The following is a 22,025-nucleotide window of genomic DNA, read 5'->3' as shown; positions in this document are numbered from 1 at the left end:
AACAATTCAGTTTTTCCTGATTAAATATAGCTCATTGCCTCTTAATTACCTGAAAGGTAAGCCCTGCTTGAGGTAGGTCTGGATTATAAGTGCCCATTACTATACTTTTAAGCCTCTTCAGTTCAGTTCATTTCAGTCGCTCAGTCGTGTCCAACTCTTTGCAACCAGGCCTCCCTGTCCATCACCAACTCCCGGAGTTCACTCAAACTCACGTCCATTGAGTCAGTGATGCCATCCAGCCATCTCATCCTCTGTTGTCCCCTTCTCCTCCTGCCCCCAATCCCTCCCAGCATCAGAGTCTTTTCCATTGAGTCAACTCTTGCTTCCTACTAATTCTATGTCTCTCTACCTACTCTTCTGAAAGAAGCATTTCAAGATGAAATGAAGATGTATTTACTAAATAGGTTTTTAAATTTGGCTTGCAATGTGACACATAGAAAGATTTTGATCATGATTTGTTTTTAATTTATTAGCATGGCTCAAGTAAGGATAAAGGAGTGCTTTGTTAAATAATAGAGAAGGGAATGGCAACCCACTCCAGTATTCTTGCCTGGAGAATTCCATGAACAGAGGAAACTGGTGGGTTACAGTTCATGTGGTCGCAAAGAGTCGGACATGACTGAGCAACTTATACTTTTTAAATATATTTTTGCATTTTAAAATAACATTCAAATTAACTCTTAAAAGTCACGGCAAAAATGACGAACTAAGAATATATATTATACTTTCAAAATAAGGAAGATATAAGAAATTCATTTTATAAGTGGTACAGAATTCCATTTTTACCAAATAAACAAGTAGCCAGAAGTATGACTAATAAAAGGAGAATAGAAGTGGCCCCAATTGGAATTTCCCATTATCTGGAATGGACAGGACAGGAATGGGTCTGGATACTCTGTTCTGGGGCTTGGAGGTCAGGAAACACATTCCTTGTGGTTATAGATCATTCTGAGGATACTACATCCCCAAATAACATACTTCCTCAAATCAGAAAGCCACTTCCCTCCTTCCTGGCTTCTATAGCAGTAGCTCTTCCTAATGGGTAGCCCTCCCTTCTGGCTTTTCGTACACACTGTCTTTAAGAAGAGGTGTCCTTTTTTTGAGCCCCTTCCCTTCAACCTCTGACAGAACTCAGGAATGGGATCTACAAGTCCCATAGAAGTGGAAGTGGAAGTGTTAGTCCCTCAGTCATGTCCGACTCTTTGTGACCCCATGGACTGTAGCCCACCAGGTTCCTCTGTTCACGGAATTCTCCAGGCAGGAATACTGGAGTGGGTTGCCATTCCCTTCTCCAGGGGATCTTCCCCACCCAGGGATCGAACCCAGGTTGCCTGCATTGCAGAGAGTTTCTTTACCATTTGAGCCACCAGGGAAGCTGAGAAAGCCTAGGCTAATTCAATCCTAAGGTCACATTGTAATGGACCAACTTTAAGAAGTCTTGATGTCTCATTGATTTTTTATTTCTTTAATCCCTGTCTCAGTGAGGTAGAGAAATAAAAGAGTGACCTGTGTCCTCAGTTGCTGATTTCTTTGATTGTCACTAAGACCAAGTTTACTTTAAAGGTACACAAAATCTGCACAAGTGTTCAATCTTCATACATGTTATGTAGGCAGGCAGAGTATCCAAATGATTGATGGATTAAACTTTTTTTCAACTTTTATTATGTTGTTTTAGACAGCCTCACATATGTGTTGTACACAGTGAAAAGGTTGGCTTAAAACTCAACATTCAGAAAACTAAGATCATGCCATCTGGTCCCATCACTTCATGGCAAGTAGATGGGAAAACAATGAAAACAGTGAGACTTTATTTTTTGGGGAGCTCCAAAATCACTGCCAGAGAAGGCAATGGCAACCCACTCCAGTACTCTTGCCTGGAATATCCCATGGACGGAGGAGCCTGGTAGGCTGCAGTCCATGGGGTCTCGAAGATTTGGACACGACTGAGCGACTTCACTTTCACTTTTCACTTTCATGTATTGGAGAAGGAAATGGCAACCCAGTCCAGTGTTCTTGCCTGGAGAATCCCAGGGACAGGGGAGCCTGGTGGGCTCCTGTCTATGGGGTCACACAGAGTCAGACATGACTGAAGCAACTTAGCACCAGCAGCAGCAGCAAAATCACTGCAGATGGTGACTGCAGCCATGAAATTAAAAGGTGCTTGCTTCTTGGAAAAAAAGCTATGACCAACCTAGGCAGCATATTAAAAAGCAAAGACAGTACTTTGTCAACAAAGGTCCGTCTAGCCAAAGCTATGGTTTTTCCAGTAGTCAAGTATGGATGTGAGAGTTGGACAATAAAGAAAGCTGAGTGCTGAAGAACTGATGCTTTTGAACTGTGATGTTAGAAGACTGTTGAGAGTCCCTTGGGCTGCAAGGAGATCAAATCAGTCAATCCTAAAGAAAATCAGTCCTGAATATTCATTGGAAGGACTAATGCTGAAGCTGAAACTCCAATATTCTGGCCTCCTGATGCAAAGAGCTGACTCATTGGAAAAGACCCTGATGCTGGGCAAGATTGAAGGCAGGAAGAGAAGGGGATGACAGAGGATGAGATGGTTGGATGGCATCATCGACTCGATGGACATGAGTTTGAGTGCTCCAGGAGTTGGTGATGGACAGGGAGGCCTGGCATGCTGCACTCCATGGGGTCACAAAGAGTCAGACACAACTGAGCAACTAAACTGAACCGATAACATTCCTCTGCATTTGGGCATAACCTTGTACATTAAAATATGCTTCTTTCGTGGCTCTCATGAAAAGCTCTAGGCATTAGTATCTTCATTTTGAAATGAAAATGAAAGTTGCTCAGCCGTGTCCATCTTTTTGCAACCCCATGGACTAAACAGTCTGTGGAATTCTCCAGGCAAGAATACTGGAGTGGGTAGCCTTTCCCTTGTCCAGGAGATCTTCTCAACTCAGATATTGAACGCAGGTCTCCCACACCACAGGCGGATTCTTTACCAACTGAGATATCAGGGAAGCCCTATCTTCATTTTACAGATGAGGAAACCAAAGATCCAGAGAGGGTAGAGAAAGACCAAAACCCTGGCCTATGAGTCAGCAGACCTGGATTCTCATATTCCTAACTTTGTCCCTGTGTGTTTATGAATGAGTTGTTTCCCCTCTCTGAATTTCAGCACCTGAATTTATCAAACAAGATGATTGAGCTTTCTCAACTCTGTTTACATATTATAAACACCTGGGAGCTTTTAAAAAATCCATTCCTCAACTTCACCTCCAAAGATCTTGATTTAATTGGTTTCAGAGTACTGTAATTTCCATATCACTAAGAAGCCAATCCAGGTAAAGCCACAAATTCAGTCTGGTATTTCTCTATAAAGGAGAGAAACACTGTCATTTAGTATAAGATTCAAATACCATGGGGACATGTCCTGTAATGGAGTTTGAAAGGCTGAGAGTTTTAGTGTGTGCATACCCTAACTCTGAACTCTATCTATCTCTTTCTCCCTCTCTCTCTCTCTCACACACACACATACACATAATCATTCCAGTGGAAGTACTATAGTAGTTTGAAAAAAAGTAATACTGATTTAAGCCAAGGACAAAGAGTAGTTTAAGTATACAGCCAAGCCAAGATGTTAGTAAAATGGAGTTTTGGGGTGACAGAAATAACTAATTATAGAACATTTTTCTTTCACATATTTTTTTCTTAGCCTTTGTTTTTCTTTCTGAACCTATGTATAGTATTCACACAACTTTTTTTCCTCTTTTCCCTTCAATATAGCTTATGTATTAAGATGGGCCTGGAAACTTCTCCTTATTGGAGGCCTTAACCCCCATTGGAAGGGGACTCTTTAAAAATTTTAGACTAAAATTAAGCCAACTAATCTTTGATATTACAAATATTAATGTTCCTTTTGTTTTAGAGTTTCTTTTTGTCATCAGAATGGTAGTACTTTGAAGGCTAAGAGTTAAAGGGTGGACCTAGGAGAATAAGGCCAAGGGAATTCTTCAGTCCCCCTTAGTTGATGCCTTAGGATGCATGTATGGTTCATCTCATCTTATCACAACAGAACATAAGTGACTTGAGCTTAAAGCCCTGTATTAATAAATCTATGGTGTTTGCTTGAAGGATTATTTCTGGTTTCTTTCCTTAGTGACCTGCAACAGCAGTGTTGGTTGGTTCTTCAAGGACTTGGGGATTTTCTAATCCTTGTCATCTGTGTCTTTTATTATCAGAAACATGACCATTATCTAATACAGTTCAAAGGATTGCTTTAATAGTTGGACAATGACAACTTGTGTGTCACGATTACCATCTTTTTTTCCAGGGGACTGGCCAGCAAATACATGTGGAAACAACATATATAACTTTGAAATGACAGCAAGGTCCCTAAACAGTGAGCAGTGTCTCTCACAAGATGTCTTTCCTTGAAAGCTATGTGTCTCCTTCATTCTGGCCTTTGAAAGCAGTAACACTGGTTTAAGGATCAAGATAAGGATATGGGCCTGGATTGTTACTCCTCATTTCCATGTAGATAGAAGCCCTTAGAAGCTAGTTAGAGAATTTTAGGTTTGGGAATGCAAATTTAATACGTTTCTCAGCACAATAAAGCTTTACATGCTTTAAAGATTATAGGTTATCTCCAATTCATTTTCAATGAATGTGATTAAAGATGTTAAGGGAAAAGCAGTAGCCTAGTGTACCAGTTTCGGAGAAGGCAATGGCACCCCACTCCAGTACGCTTGCCTGGAAAATCCCATGGATGGAGGAGCCTACCAGGCTGCAGTCCAAGGGGTCGCGAAGAGTCGGACACGACTGAGCAACTTCACTTTCACTTTTCACTTTCATGCATTGGAGAAGGAAATGGCAACCCAGTCCAGTGTTCTTGCCTGGAGAATCCCAGGGACGAGGGAGCCTGGTGAGCTGCCGTCTATGGGGTCACACAGAGTCGGACACGACTGAAACGACTTAGCGGCAGCAGCAGTGTACCAGTTTAAGTTCATATGTCTCCCTTTATACACACACTTCCATTGCTATAGTGGAGCCACAATGCTCCCCCATTGCTGCTAAGGCTGAAAATGCCAAAATTCATGCTTGGGCACCCACATGTGCATTACCCAAAAGCACAGGGGAGTTAGTATTCCACAGGGAAGGTATTTGACTAATAAGATGGGAGATAGCAGGTGAATTCTTCTCTCTTCCTCACCCAGATAGGCTGAGATACAGTATGGCCTATCATAAGAGATTGAGAAATTAGCTTGTCATGAAACAGATTGCTCTCCTTTGCTCCTGACCTATTTTTCCTTACTTCTACTTCCTTAGGATTTCATGTAAGCTTTTGCTTCAAACTCTATTTTCTAAGAAACTCAGACCAGGGCATCCAGAAATTAGGAAGTCTGGAATTAAGTCATCATTTCACCCTAATTTATAACCATGTGACTTTATGCAGTATTCTTTCTTTTTGCATCTTCTCCTCTAGCTATACGGAGAAGGCAATGGCACCCCACTCCAGTACTCTTGCCTGGAAAATCCCATGGACAGAGGAGCCTGGTAGGCTACAGTCCATGTGGTCGCTAAGAGTCGGACACGACTGAGTGACTTCACTTTCACCTTTCACTTTCATGCATTGGAGAAGGAAATGACAACCCACTCCAGTGTTCTTGCCTGGAGAATCCCAGGGACGGGGAAGCCTGGTGGGCTGCTGTCTATGGGGTTGCACAGAGTCAGACACGACTGAAGTGACTTAGCAGCAGCAGCAGCCTCTAGCTATAAAATGTTGATATTGGAGTAGAACTTCTTTAAGGGTCTTTCCAACTCTGAAATAATGCCAAGGTACATAATGTCTGTGTGAAGTAGGTGATGGGAAAAGGTGGTATACTGACCAATGACCATCAGTGTATTACTTACATGTGAATCAGGAGAATGCAGTCAATATAACCAGTGAGCTTGAATGTTAACAGCTCCAACCAATCTCAAGTTCCAAACATAGATTTAGTTCTACTTTCTGCAGAAAGGAATTGAATTAATTTCCTGGGTCTCTAAAGAGAAGGCCAAATAAACTCCTACCCTCTTGAGCCAAGTAAAAACACTCCTCTACTGGCTCCATATCATAAGCCGATTGAGAAATGGTAACTGGCTGCAAACCAAACATGTTTTCAAAGAGGGAAGTGGAGATCTGTAATGGCTCCATCTTGGGAAGCAAGGTAGCTAATATATGATGTCTATAACTATTGCTTCACTCCTAACATAGAAGCATGTGTGTTTCAACTCTTAGGGTGCAGGTGGACCGAAGTTAGGGAAAGAACCATTCACCATTTGAGGTTTATTATACCACGAAGGTTTATACTATGCTCCAAACTTCTATACCTGACTTTGGAGTCAGACAGCCTAGGTTCACATCTTAGTTTCAGCATTTACAAGCTTTGTTACCTTTGGCAAGTCATTTAACCCCTCTGTACTTCAGTTTCTCATTTGTAAAAGAGCAAGCATAATACTACATACATTGTAGAGTTGTCTTGAGGATTAAATGAGCTAAATAGGCAATGTGCTTGAAATAGTGCTTAGCACAGAGTAAGCACTATGCAAGTGTTCACTATATTTATTACAGCTATTGTGATGATGAAAGATGGGCTAGAACGAAAAAAAAAAAAAAAAAAAAGCTCTTGGCTAAAGCCATATGAAATGTATCAAGGGACCAATATGTGGAAAGCAGTAGATTTGGGGGATAATAGATGATTTAACTGCAAAAAAATGCTAAGCAGGAAACACCCTCTAAATATTCCTGTTTATACAGTACATGACACAAAGTATAAAAATAATGAAAACAGAGCCTCTCTGTAGGATTTAGAGTTCTTTCGTATATATTTTAAATATACATGTGATACATTAAAATATATAGAGTTGTGTGAATATATATTTACATATGTATATGTAAATATATATATATATATATCACTGAAGGGCTACATATGCACACTCACTCACATGTCTGTGTGCATACCCCAACAGGACCCATCTATACGTAAACCAGATGCAGTCCATATCAGGCCAACTTGGACGCAAATGAAAGCCCTAATTCAGCAGACTGCAGATTGCAACTACATTTGGGTAATCCTCCAGTTCCTTCTACCAAGTGTAAGGCCATTTAGAAATACACTGAGAAGAGCTCCTCTGGGTGTATGGCAAAGCCCAGGGCCCCTCCAGCAGTGCACAGTTTGCCTGAGTAAGGACTGCAGGATTGAGATATCAAGGAGCTAGCTATCAAGGAGGAGGGACTTGTGTTATGTTGGACCCTGAAACTAATAAGCAAACATCAATAGAATAATTTTAGCTCCAAGAACAAAGCACTAGTGTCATAGAATCCTTATATATCTCAGCTTTAAGCAAATTTCAGGCAGAAGCGAAGAGAAGTGTGTGTTGCTATTCATCACCATCCAGTGTGACCCAGAAAACTGGGCCCAGCTTTTAGGGATGGATAAGTTCAAAGGTCAATCAGGCAGACTTGGAAGATAAAAAGAAGTTACTTAAAATGGAAGGACTTGAAAGCAACATAAGAGGTGGTTTGGGTTTATAAATGTTCCAAGAAGCCAAACCTTGTATATGGCACCATTTGCAGCAATATCATTAACATTATTAATAATCATCAATAACATATTTATATATACAAAAATAGAGCAAAGCAATTCTATAAGAGGAGGTGAAAGGGAAGGTGAGGGTCTCTGCAGCTCAAATGTCAGTACACTTCAGGAAGATTCAGAACCAACGAAGACTGAGTGGCATGTATTTCTACAGTATATAGCCAAGAAGGGGACATCAAAGTGTTCCCTTTTCCTTCCCCCTGTGTAGGACTATACATTTCTCCCCACCTTTCCACGCTGTAATACATATCCATGCACACTTTAAAAGAGATGATGATATAGAGAGTCTGGAAGTCTTAAACTAAGTTGGAGCACCTTGGTTTCAAACAAGTGCCCTTCATCTTTGAATTCCTTAGTGAATTTTGGATTCACTGACAGAGGGAAACTGTTATCTAATTCTTGTCTTTTAACAGCAGTCCTTAGGAGCCTGCCATCACCACTGCAGCCTTTTCCCATTGAAGGCGAATCATAGCACAGGCTCTTAGTATTTTTTTTTTTTAAACAGAAGTCAGTTCTCTGCATCATACATCTTTCATCTCAGTTTTCCACTGTTGCTGAAATTTAGGTTCTCAGGCAACTGCCATTGCAGACAAAGCCAACAGCAAGCACAGTGTGTGCAGCAAAGGGTAGGTGCAATGGCGAAGATACAGCTTAATTAGGGCTTCCTTAAGCTTTTCTTTTCCACACTTGAGCTTCTGTAAGATGACAGAGCCAAAGGTGATGTCCACTGGGGGAAGCCTTGACAATTGAAAGGGAGTTAGCTACCCACTATGCCCCACATAAAGACCACCACACCAGGTTGGCATGATTCCTGAAGACTGAATGGGTATGGCTTTCTGTCATTGTTAATAGAGTCCTAGGAGAAATTTTCCATGACTTAATGTGGTGCAGTGTAGAGAATATTGAACCAGGAGTCAGAAGGCCTGTATTCCAGGCCCAACTCTATGAATTCTGTGTGTGACCTCGGGCAAATCTCTTTCTATTTCTAGGCCTCAGTTTTCCCATCTGTAAAATAAGGGCATTGAACTAGATTAACAGTTAAGATTCCTCCCAGCTCTAAAGTTTTATGACTTTTTATGTCCATTATTAAGGCCTGAGCCATGCAGTCTCAGGGCAGTTAGCTTCTAAGAGAGAACAGACCTCTGTAATATCCTTTGCTTTGCTCAGTTAGCTATAAAGCACGTCTGCCTTTGGCACTTGGGTCAGACATACAAAGTTATGAGCATCCTGGTTTACTATCCTACTCAGCATGCTAGTGGAATCTGTCAGTACTCTAAGGTGATTATTGGGAAAGGGAGTAAAACTTCAACCCATTAAACCTGGAAATAGAAGTTAAGTTTGCCTCATATGCTCATAAACTGGTGAGTGTGGTTATGAGTGCACACACACTATTGCTAGTGATCAGTTCATTACAGTAATCAATTTCACTTAATAAAAATTAGTAAATAGTATAACATAGCAAAGTTTGGTGTCAAAGGAAACACCGATGGAAAAAAACAGCACTTCTTGACGTGTTAGAGAAACAGGCAGGAGAAGACATAAATCTGATAGAACAAAATAGAAATATCTGCAGAGAAAGGATTAGTCAGAGAGAGAAGGAAGGAAAGAGAAGGTAGGGAGAGAGGAAAAAAAAGAGAGGAAAGTTAGAAGTAGAGAGGGTGAGAATGAAGTGGGAAGGAGTACAAAACAGAGTTAACACAAGAAGAGGAGGAAATGAGAGAGAGAGAAAATACAAACAAGAGAGGGGCAGTAAACAGGGATAAGGGGTCAGATTCCCTGGAATATTGAACACTGTTCCACATGGACCTGTGAAAACCATTAACAGGAAAGCTTCCAAAGGCACTGTGGAAAGCAGAGTGATGCTCAGAGCCTACATCGAGAGGTATCATGTTGGGGAGCCCCTAAACCTCCACATTGCTGGCTCTGTCAGCCCTCAGTGTCCAAATCCTCATGCTTCTACATCACCTGAATTGGCCATGACAGCCATAAAGGCTGAGATGGTAGGGTACAAAAAGATTTAAGGGGAGTGGGATAGATACTGTGAGAAAGAACAAGGCATCCTGCACCAGGATGTACTTGACCATTCCCCTGACACTGCAGGAACGAAACTGGTGAGCCCTAATTTTGGCTACTTTCCTCCTCCTCCCCTTCTTCAAAGATGAGGCCTATGCTTTACTGACAGGGGCTAAGAGAAAGCTCTGGATCCCTTTGGAAGGAAGGTCATACAGACTTTTCCTGGGCCTTAGGGAAGGGCGCACTACCAGAAGAGATTTTTCTGCACACAGTGTTGGTGTGCCTCTTACAACGGCAGCCTGGTCGCCTGAGACTATCATAGCCCTGCTGGCACAGATGGAGGCATCCACGGGTAGGCAGGTAGCAGCACAGGCAGGGTAAGAAGAGGGAGATGAGGCTCATGGCTGCCCAGCGGACGAAGCAAGAGCCAGGCCCACAGGAGCAGGGCTCATCGGCGCAGTTGTCTTCATCGTCAGTGGAACAGTGGTAGAAGAGGCCTTTAACACAGCAGAGACAAGTGCCATAATCTAAGAGGCTCTCAGCAGAGCAAAGGCAACGCTGGTTGCATAGCCAGCAAGCGGGGAGAGGGCGAGCTGCTGTACAGAGGACACATTTGCAGCGCCCACACTCCTCACAGATGAAGAGGTGCTCACTGGGATGCATGGCAGATTGCTCAGCTTCTCCCTTCAGAGCACCATCAGCCTTTGGGTGGGCTCCTGTTCCAGGCTGGGTTCGGATGATGGACTGGCCTGAAGGTGAGGGTGTAATGCTGGCCAAGAGCCTTTGATCAGAGGCAGTGGTACTATGGGACATTGAGCTGGCAATGCTAGACTGGCTCAAATGCTGAGGCAAGGGCTGCAACTGATGGCACTGGCTGAGACTGCGGGGCAGAGCAGTGGGCATGGTAGCCAGGGACCAATCAGATTTGTGGGTTTGCACGATAAGGGAAGGACTGGAGAGGGCCTGTTTACAGGGAACTGGAGGACGGTCCACATAATCATTGCTAGCGTGAGTAGAGCGCAGCTGTTCAATAGGCAGAATTTGTTGGAAATCTTCTGTCACTGCAGCATCCATTTTGCCTCGATTCTTGAGTTCTGAGTGGTTTTGGGTCAGGGTGGCACTTATGGTGAAAAAGAGCCCTTGTAGTTACATGGGTCTTAGGGCACATCAGAAAATCCTAGGAGAGAAAGAATAAAAACAATAGATAAGAACGCATAGGCATGAGTACCTTGCAGGAAACCAGCAAAGCTCAGGCCCCTATCCCCAGCTCTACCTTAAATCACTTTAGTCTTCATGTTACTCCCTGATTCTGTAATTGACCTCATCTATTTTTTTACAGGCATGTCTGGTCTTCTCGTCCAGACTATAAAGCACATTGGGAGCAAAGATCTGATTGTGGATTCCTTTTGTATTTCATCATATGACTAGAGTCATAGGAGCAGTTAGCTCATTCAGATGTTTCCTAACTGAAAAATTTAGGCCTTGAGCATCAAAATTCTAATAAAACTATCAAATGCTTAGGTCACATTTTGAGATTTTACAGAAAAACCCAAATGAATTTTTTGGCCAACCCAATACATATATATACATCAAAGCTTTCTTTTCAGTGAAATTTATAAGCATAAATAAACAAATGATAAAGGACACTGTGATTTAATGAATATAGGCAAGCAAGCAAGATGCAATAATATTAATAGCAGAGATATGGCAACGACACAGAGGGCAGAAATTAGACTATCTATAGAACAATGGCAGAAATTAGACTATCTATAGAACAATGGGGGAAAAGCCTTCCTAAGAATATAAAAAAATCCAAGACTAATCATCTTGCAGTTCTCCTCACTTCATAAGCTGCTTTAATTTATTGAGGAGGTAATTCTTTTAAATGGCGGCATGACTCCGGAATCAAACTTTTGTATACGCAGGAGTAAACCTAGTGATGGGGAACCATAAGAGAAGAGACCTGAATTAATTCAAATATCACCTGTAATTGTTCTTATTATGACCCTAAGTCAAGTCTATATATACTGATGGGATTTATTAGGCAGAATCTGCTTGGACTGCTTTTCTCTATCTTTACCTTATATAATAAACTGGTTTTCTTAAAGAACAGCAATGCTTTTATACAAAATTTAACCTAAGCTGAATATCTGGAAAATATATTCTCTCCTGATTTGATTGAGCCTGGTACTGATAATGATAACCATGAGGAAAATACTGTTCCAACTGTAGATTATTGTTTTGCACCATTTGGAAGACTGAACAGCCTGAAAAGGAAACCTAAACAAAAATCTAAGACTCATCTTGGAGGCATTAGGACCTAGGAAACACTAGCATGAATAAAGTATATATTTGAAATCCATCAGATTTCAGGCCTCCTCAAAAGAGATCGATTACGCACACTACTCTATGAGATGGAAAGCTTGAATGAGTAATAGAAAGGAACAAGTGACAGAGGCTAGTGCTTGATCAGGTTTCCATAAGCAAGCAAGCATGACACTGAAATGTGCCCAAAGCTCAATAGCAAGAAAAAAAAATGTAGCTCATATAGGACTCAGTGGCTAATAATACAACCAGATTCATTGCCTTTTGAGGTTATATGCCAAAGCAAACTTATTTAGTTGAATTTGCATCTGCTCATTTTTAAAAAAGAAGATTTAGTTTGGTTAAAAATAACTTTTCTGCCACATCACATCAAAAAGTCAGTCTGACTATAATTTCATTTTTTAGCTACTTGTTTCAGTGTTACTCAATACAGCACAAGAAAATGCAGATAAACACTACGGAGATTCTAAGACTCAAATATGCAACCTTTGTCAAATCACTTACTTCTTTTGGGCCTCAGTTCCACTATCTATATAATTATAGGGGTGGCCGAGGTGATTTTGAAGGACTCTGCCCCACTATGGTCTGTAATTATATAACTATACAATTTGACAAAAGAATTCTCTTCATACCTTCTACATCTTCAGCCCTTGAGGGTAGACTGGGCAACATGCCCTTGTTTACCAAGGCATTCAAAAGCAAAACGGGTTGGACTCACAGCCCCCCAAAGTCTTACACCTCTACCTTTGCTGTACTTTTGTTAAGACTCACAGTCCCAGCATTAGAAAGGAACAGGTAGTTTTCATTTGAACACCCAAATAAACAAAGACACAATGTTCAGCCAGCTTGCAGAGTGTGTGGATCTAAGAGTCTTGGATTGGGAAGAGTCTTTTGACAACTGTATAAGAAATAAATGTATTCCCCATTGATGAGATAAATAATGTGTGGGGCCCTTCAAGCCCTTTACACTGTATGAAGAATAATACATACTCTGGATGCATTTTAGACTCACTGATTTCCCAAAGGAAACTAGATTTGAACATACTGGAAATTCCAAGGATCAATAACTCAAAGGAAAGCATTCAAGGTCTTAACATTACGGGAGATAATCATATGGGATTCCAAGGATGTTACTAGATATCTCAGAGATTTGCCCAGAAGGTTGAAAGCTAAGCTTGGAGGAATTTAGGTCATAATAGAAATGACTCAGAACCATGAGGGGATTCTATCTTGGCAGCAAAAGGGTATACTGTGTTTAGGTTAAGGGAGTGTATTTGGAAATTGATTAGACTGCTGCAAGACTGGAGAGTTCAGATACTTGGTTGGGTGATTAAAGGAAGCTTTGGGCATCAGTCTGGGATGATGAACTACTACTGTCTTGCTTCCAGATAAGGGGATTGACAAGATGAACTCGGAAGGTTTCTTCCTGCTCTATAAAATCTTTCTGAGAATGAAAACTGGAAGATCTGCAATATGGTGGGCAGTAGGACCTGGGTAAAATCAGGGTATTGAGGAGGATAAACCAGTATTGCATGACAATAAATTGTTTGCCATTCCGGATGTGCTGAATCCGATCTGGCTAACAGGATGAACTGAAATAGATACTGGAAGGGAAGGTAAGTGGGGGTGGGGTGGAGTGGAGAAACAAATAGACAGGAGGACTGCTGCAGCCCACAGATTAGATGAAAAACTACTACTACTGCCTGTATGTTTAGGATTCAGAAACCCACTCATTAAAGGGCCATTCATTGTGAGTAGCAACAGTGAAGCAACGGACTGTGCTGCAGGTCAATTCCATATTCTATGAAGTGAGAGAGAGAATATACATATCACATATTATTAACTAGGAGCCAAGGTGATTACAAGTCTTGGCTGCACATGGATGGGATCTAGTGATTTCTGTCACGTAGTGCCTCTGCAGTAATGAATGATGCATTGTAAACCCACTCCCATCTCGGTCCCTCTGGCCAGGTGCTCATAGCTTTCTCAACAGTGTTTCTGTAGCCCTGAAATTTGCTGTGTTCAACCTAAACAGAAATGTCTTTTCTTATGCGAACGTGGGGACTCGAAAGCTAAATTCATTCAAGAAATGCTGTTTGTTAATGAAAGAAAAATGTCTTTTCTCCCTGGAACTGAAAAGCTGCCATGTTGGGACTAAAGTTGCAAACTTTCCTAGCTAAAGCTCTTCTATGCTAACCCCCTTAAGAGGCTTTTGATTTGGGTGATAAATCCTTTCTGATATGGTATGACTCAAGCTTGATTTCAAGAAAGAAGGGAGAAGAGAAGGCTGGCTCCTGTTTTCTCCTGTTCCTATGGGTTCAATGCTGTTTTGTACCTTACTGTGTAACGGCTCTGGGGTGTGTTGCTTTTTTTTTTTTTTTTTCCTGTGCTCTGCTGTTATATACACTCGTTCTCAGAATAACCGAAAGCAAACATAGGGGGGATTTCTGCTATGGCTTTCTGTGTTTTCTTAGTTCTACTGTTCCAAAGTCTGCTCTCTCAAAATCCCTCTCTGTGCAAAAGCATTTGCATCTCTATCAAAGCACTCCCCCCTGACAAATACCAAGTTGTATATAGTTTACATTACTAACCTCTCAGCCACTGAGTGGGCCTCCCTCCTACCACATACATCTTGTTGGAGCTGCCAGGTTCTCACCACATTTAACTCTTAACTTGTCACTTTGCTACCCTAGTCCTATTCATTACCTTCAGTTTCATTAAGACACACAGCAGTTTATTTCCAACCAGAGAGTCTTGCAGTTGTAAGAGCTTGCCTTTTTAAAGATAGGGGTGTTTTAGTGTAGTGATATTACAAGGAAAACTTGTAATATCAAGTGAATTCACAGACTTCTAATCCTGAAGAAAATGCTAGTTCTTCATTTAAGAAGTAGGATTCTTTTCTTTAAACCCCAAATTCTTTTATAAGAGACAGGAAACTGAGTTCTGGGTGACTGTGGGCAAGTGACTTCTGTTCCAGGCCTGTTTCTTCATCTGCAAAATGAGGAGGGGTATTAAAGGAAGGTTTGAAAAGTCCTTTCTTGTCCTTATGCTCTAAAATTTTATGCTGGGTTTGCTGGTTGTATTCCTCTGCCTCAGAAGTCTTTCATGAAGAATTAGCGCCCTTTCCCTCAGGTTCTTTACTTCTCCACTAACTCAACTTCTCAACTCTGACTCCAAGTCACCCAGATCACTCACTAACTAGATTTATCAGCTAGAGAGAACTAAAACAGAACACAAACAAAAGGCCAAAATGGATAGAATGGTACAACAAAGTCTTAGAAATTTTTATTTAGACGTTTCGGGAACAGGATTAATACTTCTTTGGGGATAAAAAGCTAGCCTGTGCCTTATCTGTATGTATGTATGCAGCTGACTTGTTGGGAACATGATTTAATACCTGGTATAGCCAAATTACATTACAGTGAGGCTTTAATGCACCCAGAAAAACAACAATAGTTTGCATTTCAAAATAGATTTTCCGTTTAAGAGTTCAAGGTCTGTTTTCCATTCATCAAACATGGGTTTGCAGCATACAGAGGCCAGTGGCAATGATCATTAGACAAATGGAAAAGAGTGTGCACCACGGCCCTAGGTCCTATCAAACATCTACTGGCTAACCAGACATGCTGACAGATTCTCACTGTGGACAAAATTTCCATATGCCACACAGAGACATGTGTACACACACCCCGGCCTGGATCCAAAGGTTTCTAAATCCTTGCTCTGACTCAATGTAAGTAGGGGGTTATGCCGTGTCAGCTTGCGCCATTTCTACCCAGAGCAAGGTGATGTGATGAAATCTGAGCGATGCACAGCCCAGACTTGTGAGCCAATCGGAGACTAGCCCTGCACTGACAGGATGCCCGCTGGGCAGCCAGACTGGCCTCAGCACGGGTTCCCCCTACGTTCTCAGCTTGGGTGGTTAGGCTGCGCTACCCAGAGCTTAGGCAAGCCCCACAATTCATCCTAAGGTCAACAGCCTAGAAATTCCATTGACATCGGGCTGTAGGAAGAGCGATTTAGAAGTTCCCTTTCGATTTAGCCATGTCCAACATGGATAGTTTTCTGCAAGGGGCTGTTTCATTGAAATCTCAGTTGAACGGTTTTCATTTTATTTCACCCATGCGCTTGAGCTTGTGCGCGTGCACAGACACGCTCGCTCTCTCTCTCTCGCTCTCTCTCTCTCTCTCTCTCTCTCTCTCTCATACACACACACATACACAGAGACACACACACATGCACGATGACGGGAATGAATGGCAATCTGTGCATTGCATAGAAAGGATTCTGAGGTCTTGAGGAGCTCATCGCTCAGCTTACCTTGAAGCAAGGGCTGAGCCATTCTGAGAGAAGCCGAACTCATGGTCCATCTGGCTCAAAGGACCTCTTCTTCTCCCGAGTCTTTAGGTTTCTCCACCTCTTTTCGGAAAGTCTGAATGAAAACTCCTTCCCTGGCAGTGGAGCCAGAAACAGAGATAGTTCTGTCTCGGGCTTTCTGACACTGCACAGAAAAGGGAAAGGGAGGAAGGGGAAAAGAGAGAGAGAGAGAGAGACGGTGGCGCTGAGGAGAGTCGGACTTGTAGTGGCAGATACTTTGTGTAGATTTTCCACGCAGATCTCAATCCTGATGCACGTATTCCCCAAAGAAAGCTCAGCAGGGTAAGTTGTTCACCTCCTCCTCTTTCTCCTCCTCCTCTTTCTCCTCCTCCTATTTCTCCTCCCCGTCCTCCCCCGCCTCTTTCTCCTCCTCCTTCTCCTCCTCCTCCTCCTTTTTTTCCCCTCCTCCAGCCTTTTCCTTCCCCTTCTCTTCCCCTCCCCCGCCCCTCCCCCTTCCCTCCTCCCTCTTCCCTCCTCCTCCACCCCTGATGCCTCCGCCTCGGTCTCCTTCCCATCTGACAGCTGAACCGAAGCCGCAGCAACTGCGGTGGGAGACCGGGGGTCTCTCGACCGAGCAGGAGATACCGCTAGGGTCCGATGATTTGTGTAGCTTCGCGGGCGTGGGTAGGACGTCCGCAGAGAGAGGAGCGGCGGGGTGGTTCGAGGCGGGAGGAAGGGGGGATGAGATCGCAGTGTGTGTGCAGCTTGCTCGGCGAGCCCGCAGTTTTGTGAATGTAGACATTTTCTCGAGGTCTTGTGAATGGGTTATACGGGAGGATGGGAGGGGAGAGATTTAATGCTCCTTGTTAGAGCCTCTCTCTCCGTCCCCCCACTCCCCAGCCTCCCCCTCCCCACCTCCATTTGCTTTCCCGGAGCTATAGCTCTTAATGCTTGCCTAAGTGGCGTCATCCCAGCTGAAATTGAATCGACCCATTAGAACTCCCCATAGGAATTTCTGTATCCGGTCCCTGGGTAATGACTGAAACAGGATTTAAAGGGGAGTGGGGGAGGGGCGAAGAGGAACAATTTCAAGGAGTCCTCATTTAATATCTCTGCCAATTGCGGTCCTATCAAACCTTTCAGCCCTGATTGAGTGATCACAGCTTCAGCTGGAGAGACTGCGCTTCCCCTTTGTTTCAGGGTCTCTCCCACCTCTTTTGCACATTTGTTCCCATTTTTTGAGCACTAATAATGATTATACATCCATCATCCATTGAGGAATCATTCCTTTCCCTTTCTGGGTTGAGTATGTTATATATCCAGCAAATATTTGTCAGTGCCATCTTTTGTGCTTGGTATTGTGGATTCAATAAGGAAGACCAAATTCCTGCCTTCAGGGGGCCTCCTTGGGACTGCCAGGCTCCAGAAAATAATGAAGTTTTGCCCATTTTCTCTTCAAGTGAAGGACAAAGCTTTCTGGAAATGATCCTCAGTGCATATTTAATTCAATAGGAAAATGTCTTCCTCCTGGGCATGCAGACAGAAGCACTTGAATGAAAACAAGCCTCATATTTAAAATAGATCTGATTTCAAGCCCTGCTTCAATGGACAAGTAGCAGGAGCTTGACCATCGACATTCTTAAGATACTTTGGTTACCCCATCTATAAAATTATGATGGTAAATGGCGACAGTTCAGAGTAAAACAAACTGTGAATTAGGAAACTCAAATTCTTAATCTTACTCTAACTCCTTGTGTGACCTTTGCAATTTACTTTCTCCTCTAGTGCCTCAATCTCTACATTTACATGAGGGTATCTGATTGGGCAATTGCTAAAGTCCCTTTTAAGCTCTGACATTATTTATACCCTCTCAGGAGGGTTATGAAAACAAAAGAAATCGTGTGGGTCTGCATGTGCACGTAGCAGTGTCAAAGGTTCTCCAAACTGTTCCGTTCATGTGTATGGATGTGTGTGTGTGCACGCATACATAAATATATATGCGTTTGTGTGTGTGTATCTATATAAATAGATACATTTCTAACCAAATCCACATCTCTACCCAATCAGAAATTCCAGTGAAGACATTTCCCTGTGTAAATTCTTCTCTTTTGTAATTCAACCTTCTTCCTTACTTTTAACATTGACCTACGTTTATCAAAATCACAAAAACCATTAAACTAATAAATATGTAGATTCATCAGCAGAAAAGGATAGATTTCCCGATATGTTCATTCATCCATTTACTCAACAGTTATTTACTGCATGTCAGCTACGTGCAATAGCTGTACTAACTAGATTCAGGTCGAACAGATCAGAGTCCACATTTTTGCTCCTCAATTTGTAAGCTATCTGACTTTGGGAAAATCAATTCACCTCTCTGGACCCTGTTTCTTCATCTTTAAATGGAGATAACAGTATTTCCTACTTCACAAGATTGTGCTGTTTCCTATAGATTAAACAGAGTCTTGCATTTAAAAGTTTTGTCATGTGTCTGGCATAGCTGTGTTCAAAGAGCAGTAGATATGAGTATTTAGAAACTGTTCTCATTAATGTATCCTGTAGGATAGGCAAAAGATTATTTTAATTTGAAGCCTTTTTTTAAGTCCAGCTTTAAAGTTGAACAGATATGTGCCAAATATATCTTCCTTAAATGTGGCTTATTGTCACATTTTATGCTTTTGTTCAAAAACTTATTTCTAATTCCTAGAGCATTAAGTCTAAATTACTTTGCCTGTCAATCAAGTTATTCTCCAACTATATACATTCCACTTCTCTCCTCAACATATCTTAACATAAGACAAGTTGAATGTTTCACTCTTTTCAGATATCAATTCACATGGCTACCCCTAGTCCAGCTTTTCATATGTATCCTCCACATGAATTATATATACTCATTTTCTACCTTCAGGTCTTAATTCCTCTGTGACTCCTTCTCTGACTATTAAAGCTCCTTTGTGCTCTAAAACCCTATGGTAGTTTTTACTGATACCCTAATTTATTTTTATATTTGTAACTTCTACAACACTTCTAACTATGTCCTGTCCTCATTATTCAGTATACTCTGTTAGATATACTCTTCCTTCTTTCAAAAACTTTTCTGAATGAACTCTCATATTACAAATAATCTGAACAAATAGTTGCTATAAAGTGTGAAAAGATGTGGTTAATTCACTATAAAACTATAATTGGAGATTTCTAAAACAGCAATAAGGACAATATTTGGAGGGGCGAGTGCTTTTTCTGGTATACATTAACATTAGTTATTTATTTTTTGAAAATCACTTCCTTTTGGAATAGATGAGTTGACCAGTGCTGAGATAGTATCTCCAAATTCCACTGGAACCAAATTAAGGTCAGTAAGGTGTCTATAAAAAGAAAAAAGGCATGAGATTGGGAAATAGCAGACCTGTGTTCGCTTCTAGGCCCAACACTGTCACTAGCTAGCTGTAAAATCTTGGACAACTCAATGAATCTCTCAAAACATATTTCCTGAAAAGCACAGTATTAACAAAAGAGCTAAGAAAGTATATCTTCTAAAATGCCTTGAATCTAACAAGTTTGTAAAATAAGTTGTCAGGTATCACATAGTGGATTTTGTAATGCCTCAACATTGATTTCTATAAAAAATTGTACTGTCCTGATATCTTATCAAAAATAATGAAACTACAAGTAATTTAGAAACATAAGAGCCTAAAGCACAAATAAAAATGTTCATGTATGTTTCCAAAAGTCATTTATTCATTCAGTAAGCACTAATTGTGTGAACAATGTGCCAGGCCCTGAGGTGGGGATGTATCAGCAAAGAAAAATATGATAAACATTTTGTTTACATTAAAAGAAATTACTTTCTAGAATGGGAGACAAGACATTATAATTAAGGATGATAAAGAAGAGGACAGATACCTAACCGGCCTTTTGGGGAGAGAAGTGATTAAGCAAGGATTTTTCTAAAGCTAAATGATTTCTAAGCTAAGGTCTGCAGGATATGAGTTAAGGAGGCATTTCAGGAAGAGTGAACAAAATATTCAAAGGCAACAGAATATATAACAACACAGAATATTCAGGGATACCAAGTAACTTAGAATGCTTAGGGCAAAAGTCCTTGAAGAGATTTGCAAATGAGAGGGTTCCATGGTGTAGTGATTAAGAGTCTAAGTTCCGGAGTGGGTTGACCTAAATCAAATCTCTGGTCTGCAACTCGCCAGTTGTGTAACCTTGACCAAGTTACTTAATAACTTTGGGCCTTGGTTTCTCATTTGTAAAATTGGTACAATTTATAAATATACCTCATAGGGTTGTTGTGAGAATTAAATGGATTAAAACATGTAAAATGCTTAGAACAGTGTCTGGCACAGAGTAAAAATCTCTCCAAACCACTTGAATGTCAACTCCATAAGGGAAGAAAATTTAGTTTTTGAATCACCAGCACTTAGATAATGAGTGACTCACCTAAAATGTGAGAAGGTTAAATCATCTCAGCTGTTTCTGTTGCTGCCTTATTATAGGACCACAGAGTAAAGATAGAGTAATGAATTAATATTTAAAATAAATGTATTAACTATATTGTTAATGATGATATTATGCTGTAAATATAAAGAAGGCTGAGCACTGAAGAACTGATGCTTTTTAACTGTAGTGCTGGAGAAGACTCTTGAGAGTCCCTTGGACAGCAAGGAGATCAAATGAGTCAATCATAAAAGAAATCAACCCTAAATATTCATTGGAAGAACTAATGCTGAAGCTCTAATACTTTTACTACCTGATGCAAAGAGCCAACTCATTGGAAAAGACCCTGATGATGAAAAGACCCTGAAGATTGAAGGTGGGAGGAGAAGGGGATGACAGAGGATGAGATGGTTGGATGGCATCACTGACTCAATGGACATGAGTTTGAGTAAACTCCGGGAACTGGTGATGGACAGGGAGGCCTGGCGTGTTGCAGTCCGTGGGGTCTCAGAGAGTTGGACACAACTGAGCCATGAACAACAACAACAAATGCTATATATTAATTAATATATAATTAATAAATGAATCCCTGCTCTCAAGTGGCTCATAATTCAGTAGGAAAGATACCAAATAGACAAATGTAATAAAGGATGGTAAGTGCTATGGTAGGGAGCAGAGAAGAAACACACCTAATCCAGTATTATGGAGGCTATGGAATGCTTCCTTAAAAAGATAATGTTTAACTAAAAATTTAATGGATGAGATAGCCATTACAGCCAGAGGGAATAGCATGTACAAAAGCCAAGAGGATGGCCTTGGCTTTTGAAAAAAGAAAACATCACTGAATCTCTCAAACTTAGCATAATGTCTGGTGTAGAGTAGATGCTCAGAAAATATTTAATAAATAAGAGAATAATTTAACATCTGTGACAATCCAGAAGGGTTAGATGAGGAGGGAGAAAGGAGGGAGGGGACATGGGTGTACCTATGGTTGATTCTTGTTGATGTTTGACAGAAAACAACAAAACTGTAAAGCAATTATTGTTCAATTAAAAAATAAAGTGGCAAAAAAATCATTGCAAGCAGAGATAACAGAATGAACAAAGATACAAAGGTGTGAAAGCAACATGTTTATGAACTACCCTAAGAGGGTCCCCTATACTCATAGCCTGAAGAAGTGAGAAGCAGAAATTTTCTCTAGAAGGTGCCACCTACATATTTGTAAATGTACTGAGCTTATTTAGATTTTATTAAATTATAGCAAGTAAAATCCAGAGATAAAGCCACCCACCTATGGTTACCTAATCTATGACAAAGGAG

General features: G+C 41.2%; 1 protein-coding gene across 1 annotated transcript; it reads right to left on the bottom strand.

Annotated features, from left to right (window-relative positions):
* Positions 1-6,804: 6,804 nt before the first annotated feature.
* On the bottom strand, positions 6,805-16,591 carry SPRY3 (sprouty RTK signaling antagonist 3). The gene is made up of 2 exons (XM_004022248.6): positions 16,263-16,591; positions 6,805-10,794 (listed from the first exon to the last, which is right to left on the bottom strand). The coding sequence occupies exon 2, from the start codon at positions 10,689-10,691 to the stop codon at positions 9,825-9,827; it is 867 nt and encodes a 288-aa protein (XP_004022297.1). The 5' UTR covers positions 10,692-10,794; positions 16,263-16,591; the 3' UTR covers positions 6,805-9,824.
* Positions 16,592-22,025: the final 5,434 nt, after the last annotated feature.

The sequence above is a fragment of the Ovis aries genome, chromosome X (genome assembly GCF_016772045.2).
Source record: "Ovis aries strain OAR_USU_Benz2616 breed Rambouillet chromosome X, ARS-UI_Ramb_v3.0, whole genome shotgun sequence".
In the NCBI taxonomy this organism is placed as follows: domain Eukaryota; kingdom Metazoa; phylum Chordata; class Mammalia; order Artiodactyla; family Bovidae; genus Ovis; species Ovis aries.
Note: the sequence above shows the minus strand (reverse complement) of the source record. Positions and strands in the feature narration are given on the sequence as shown.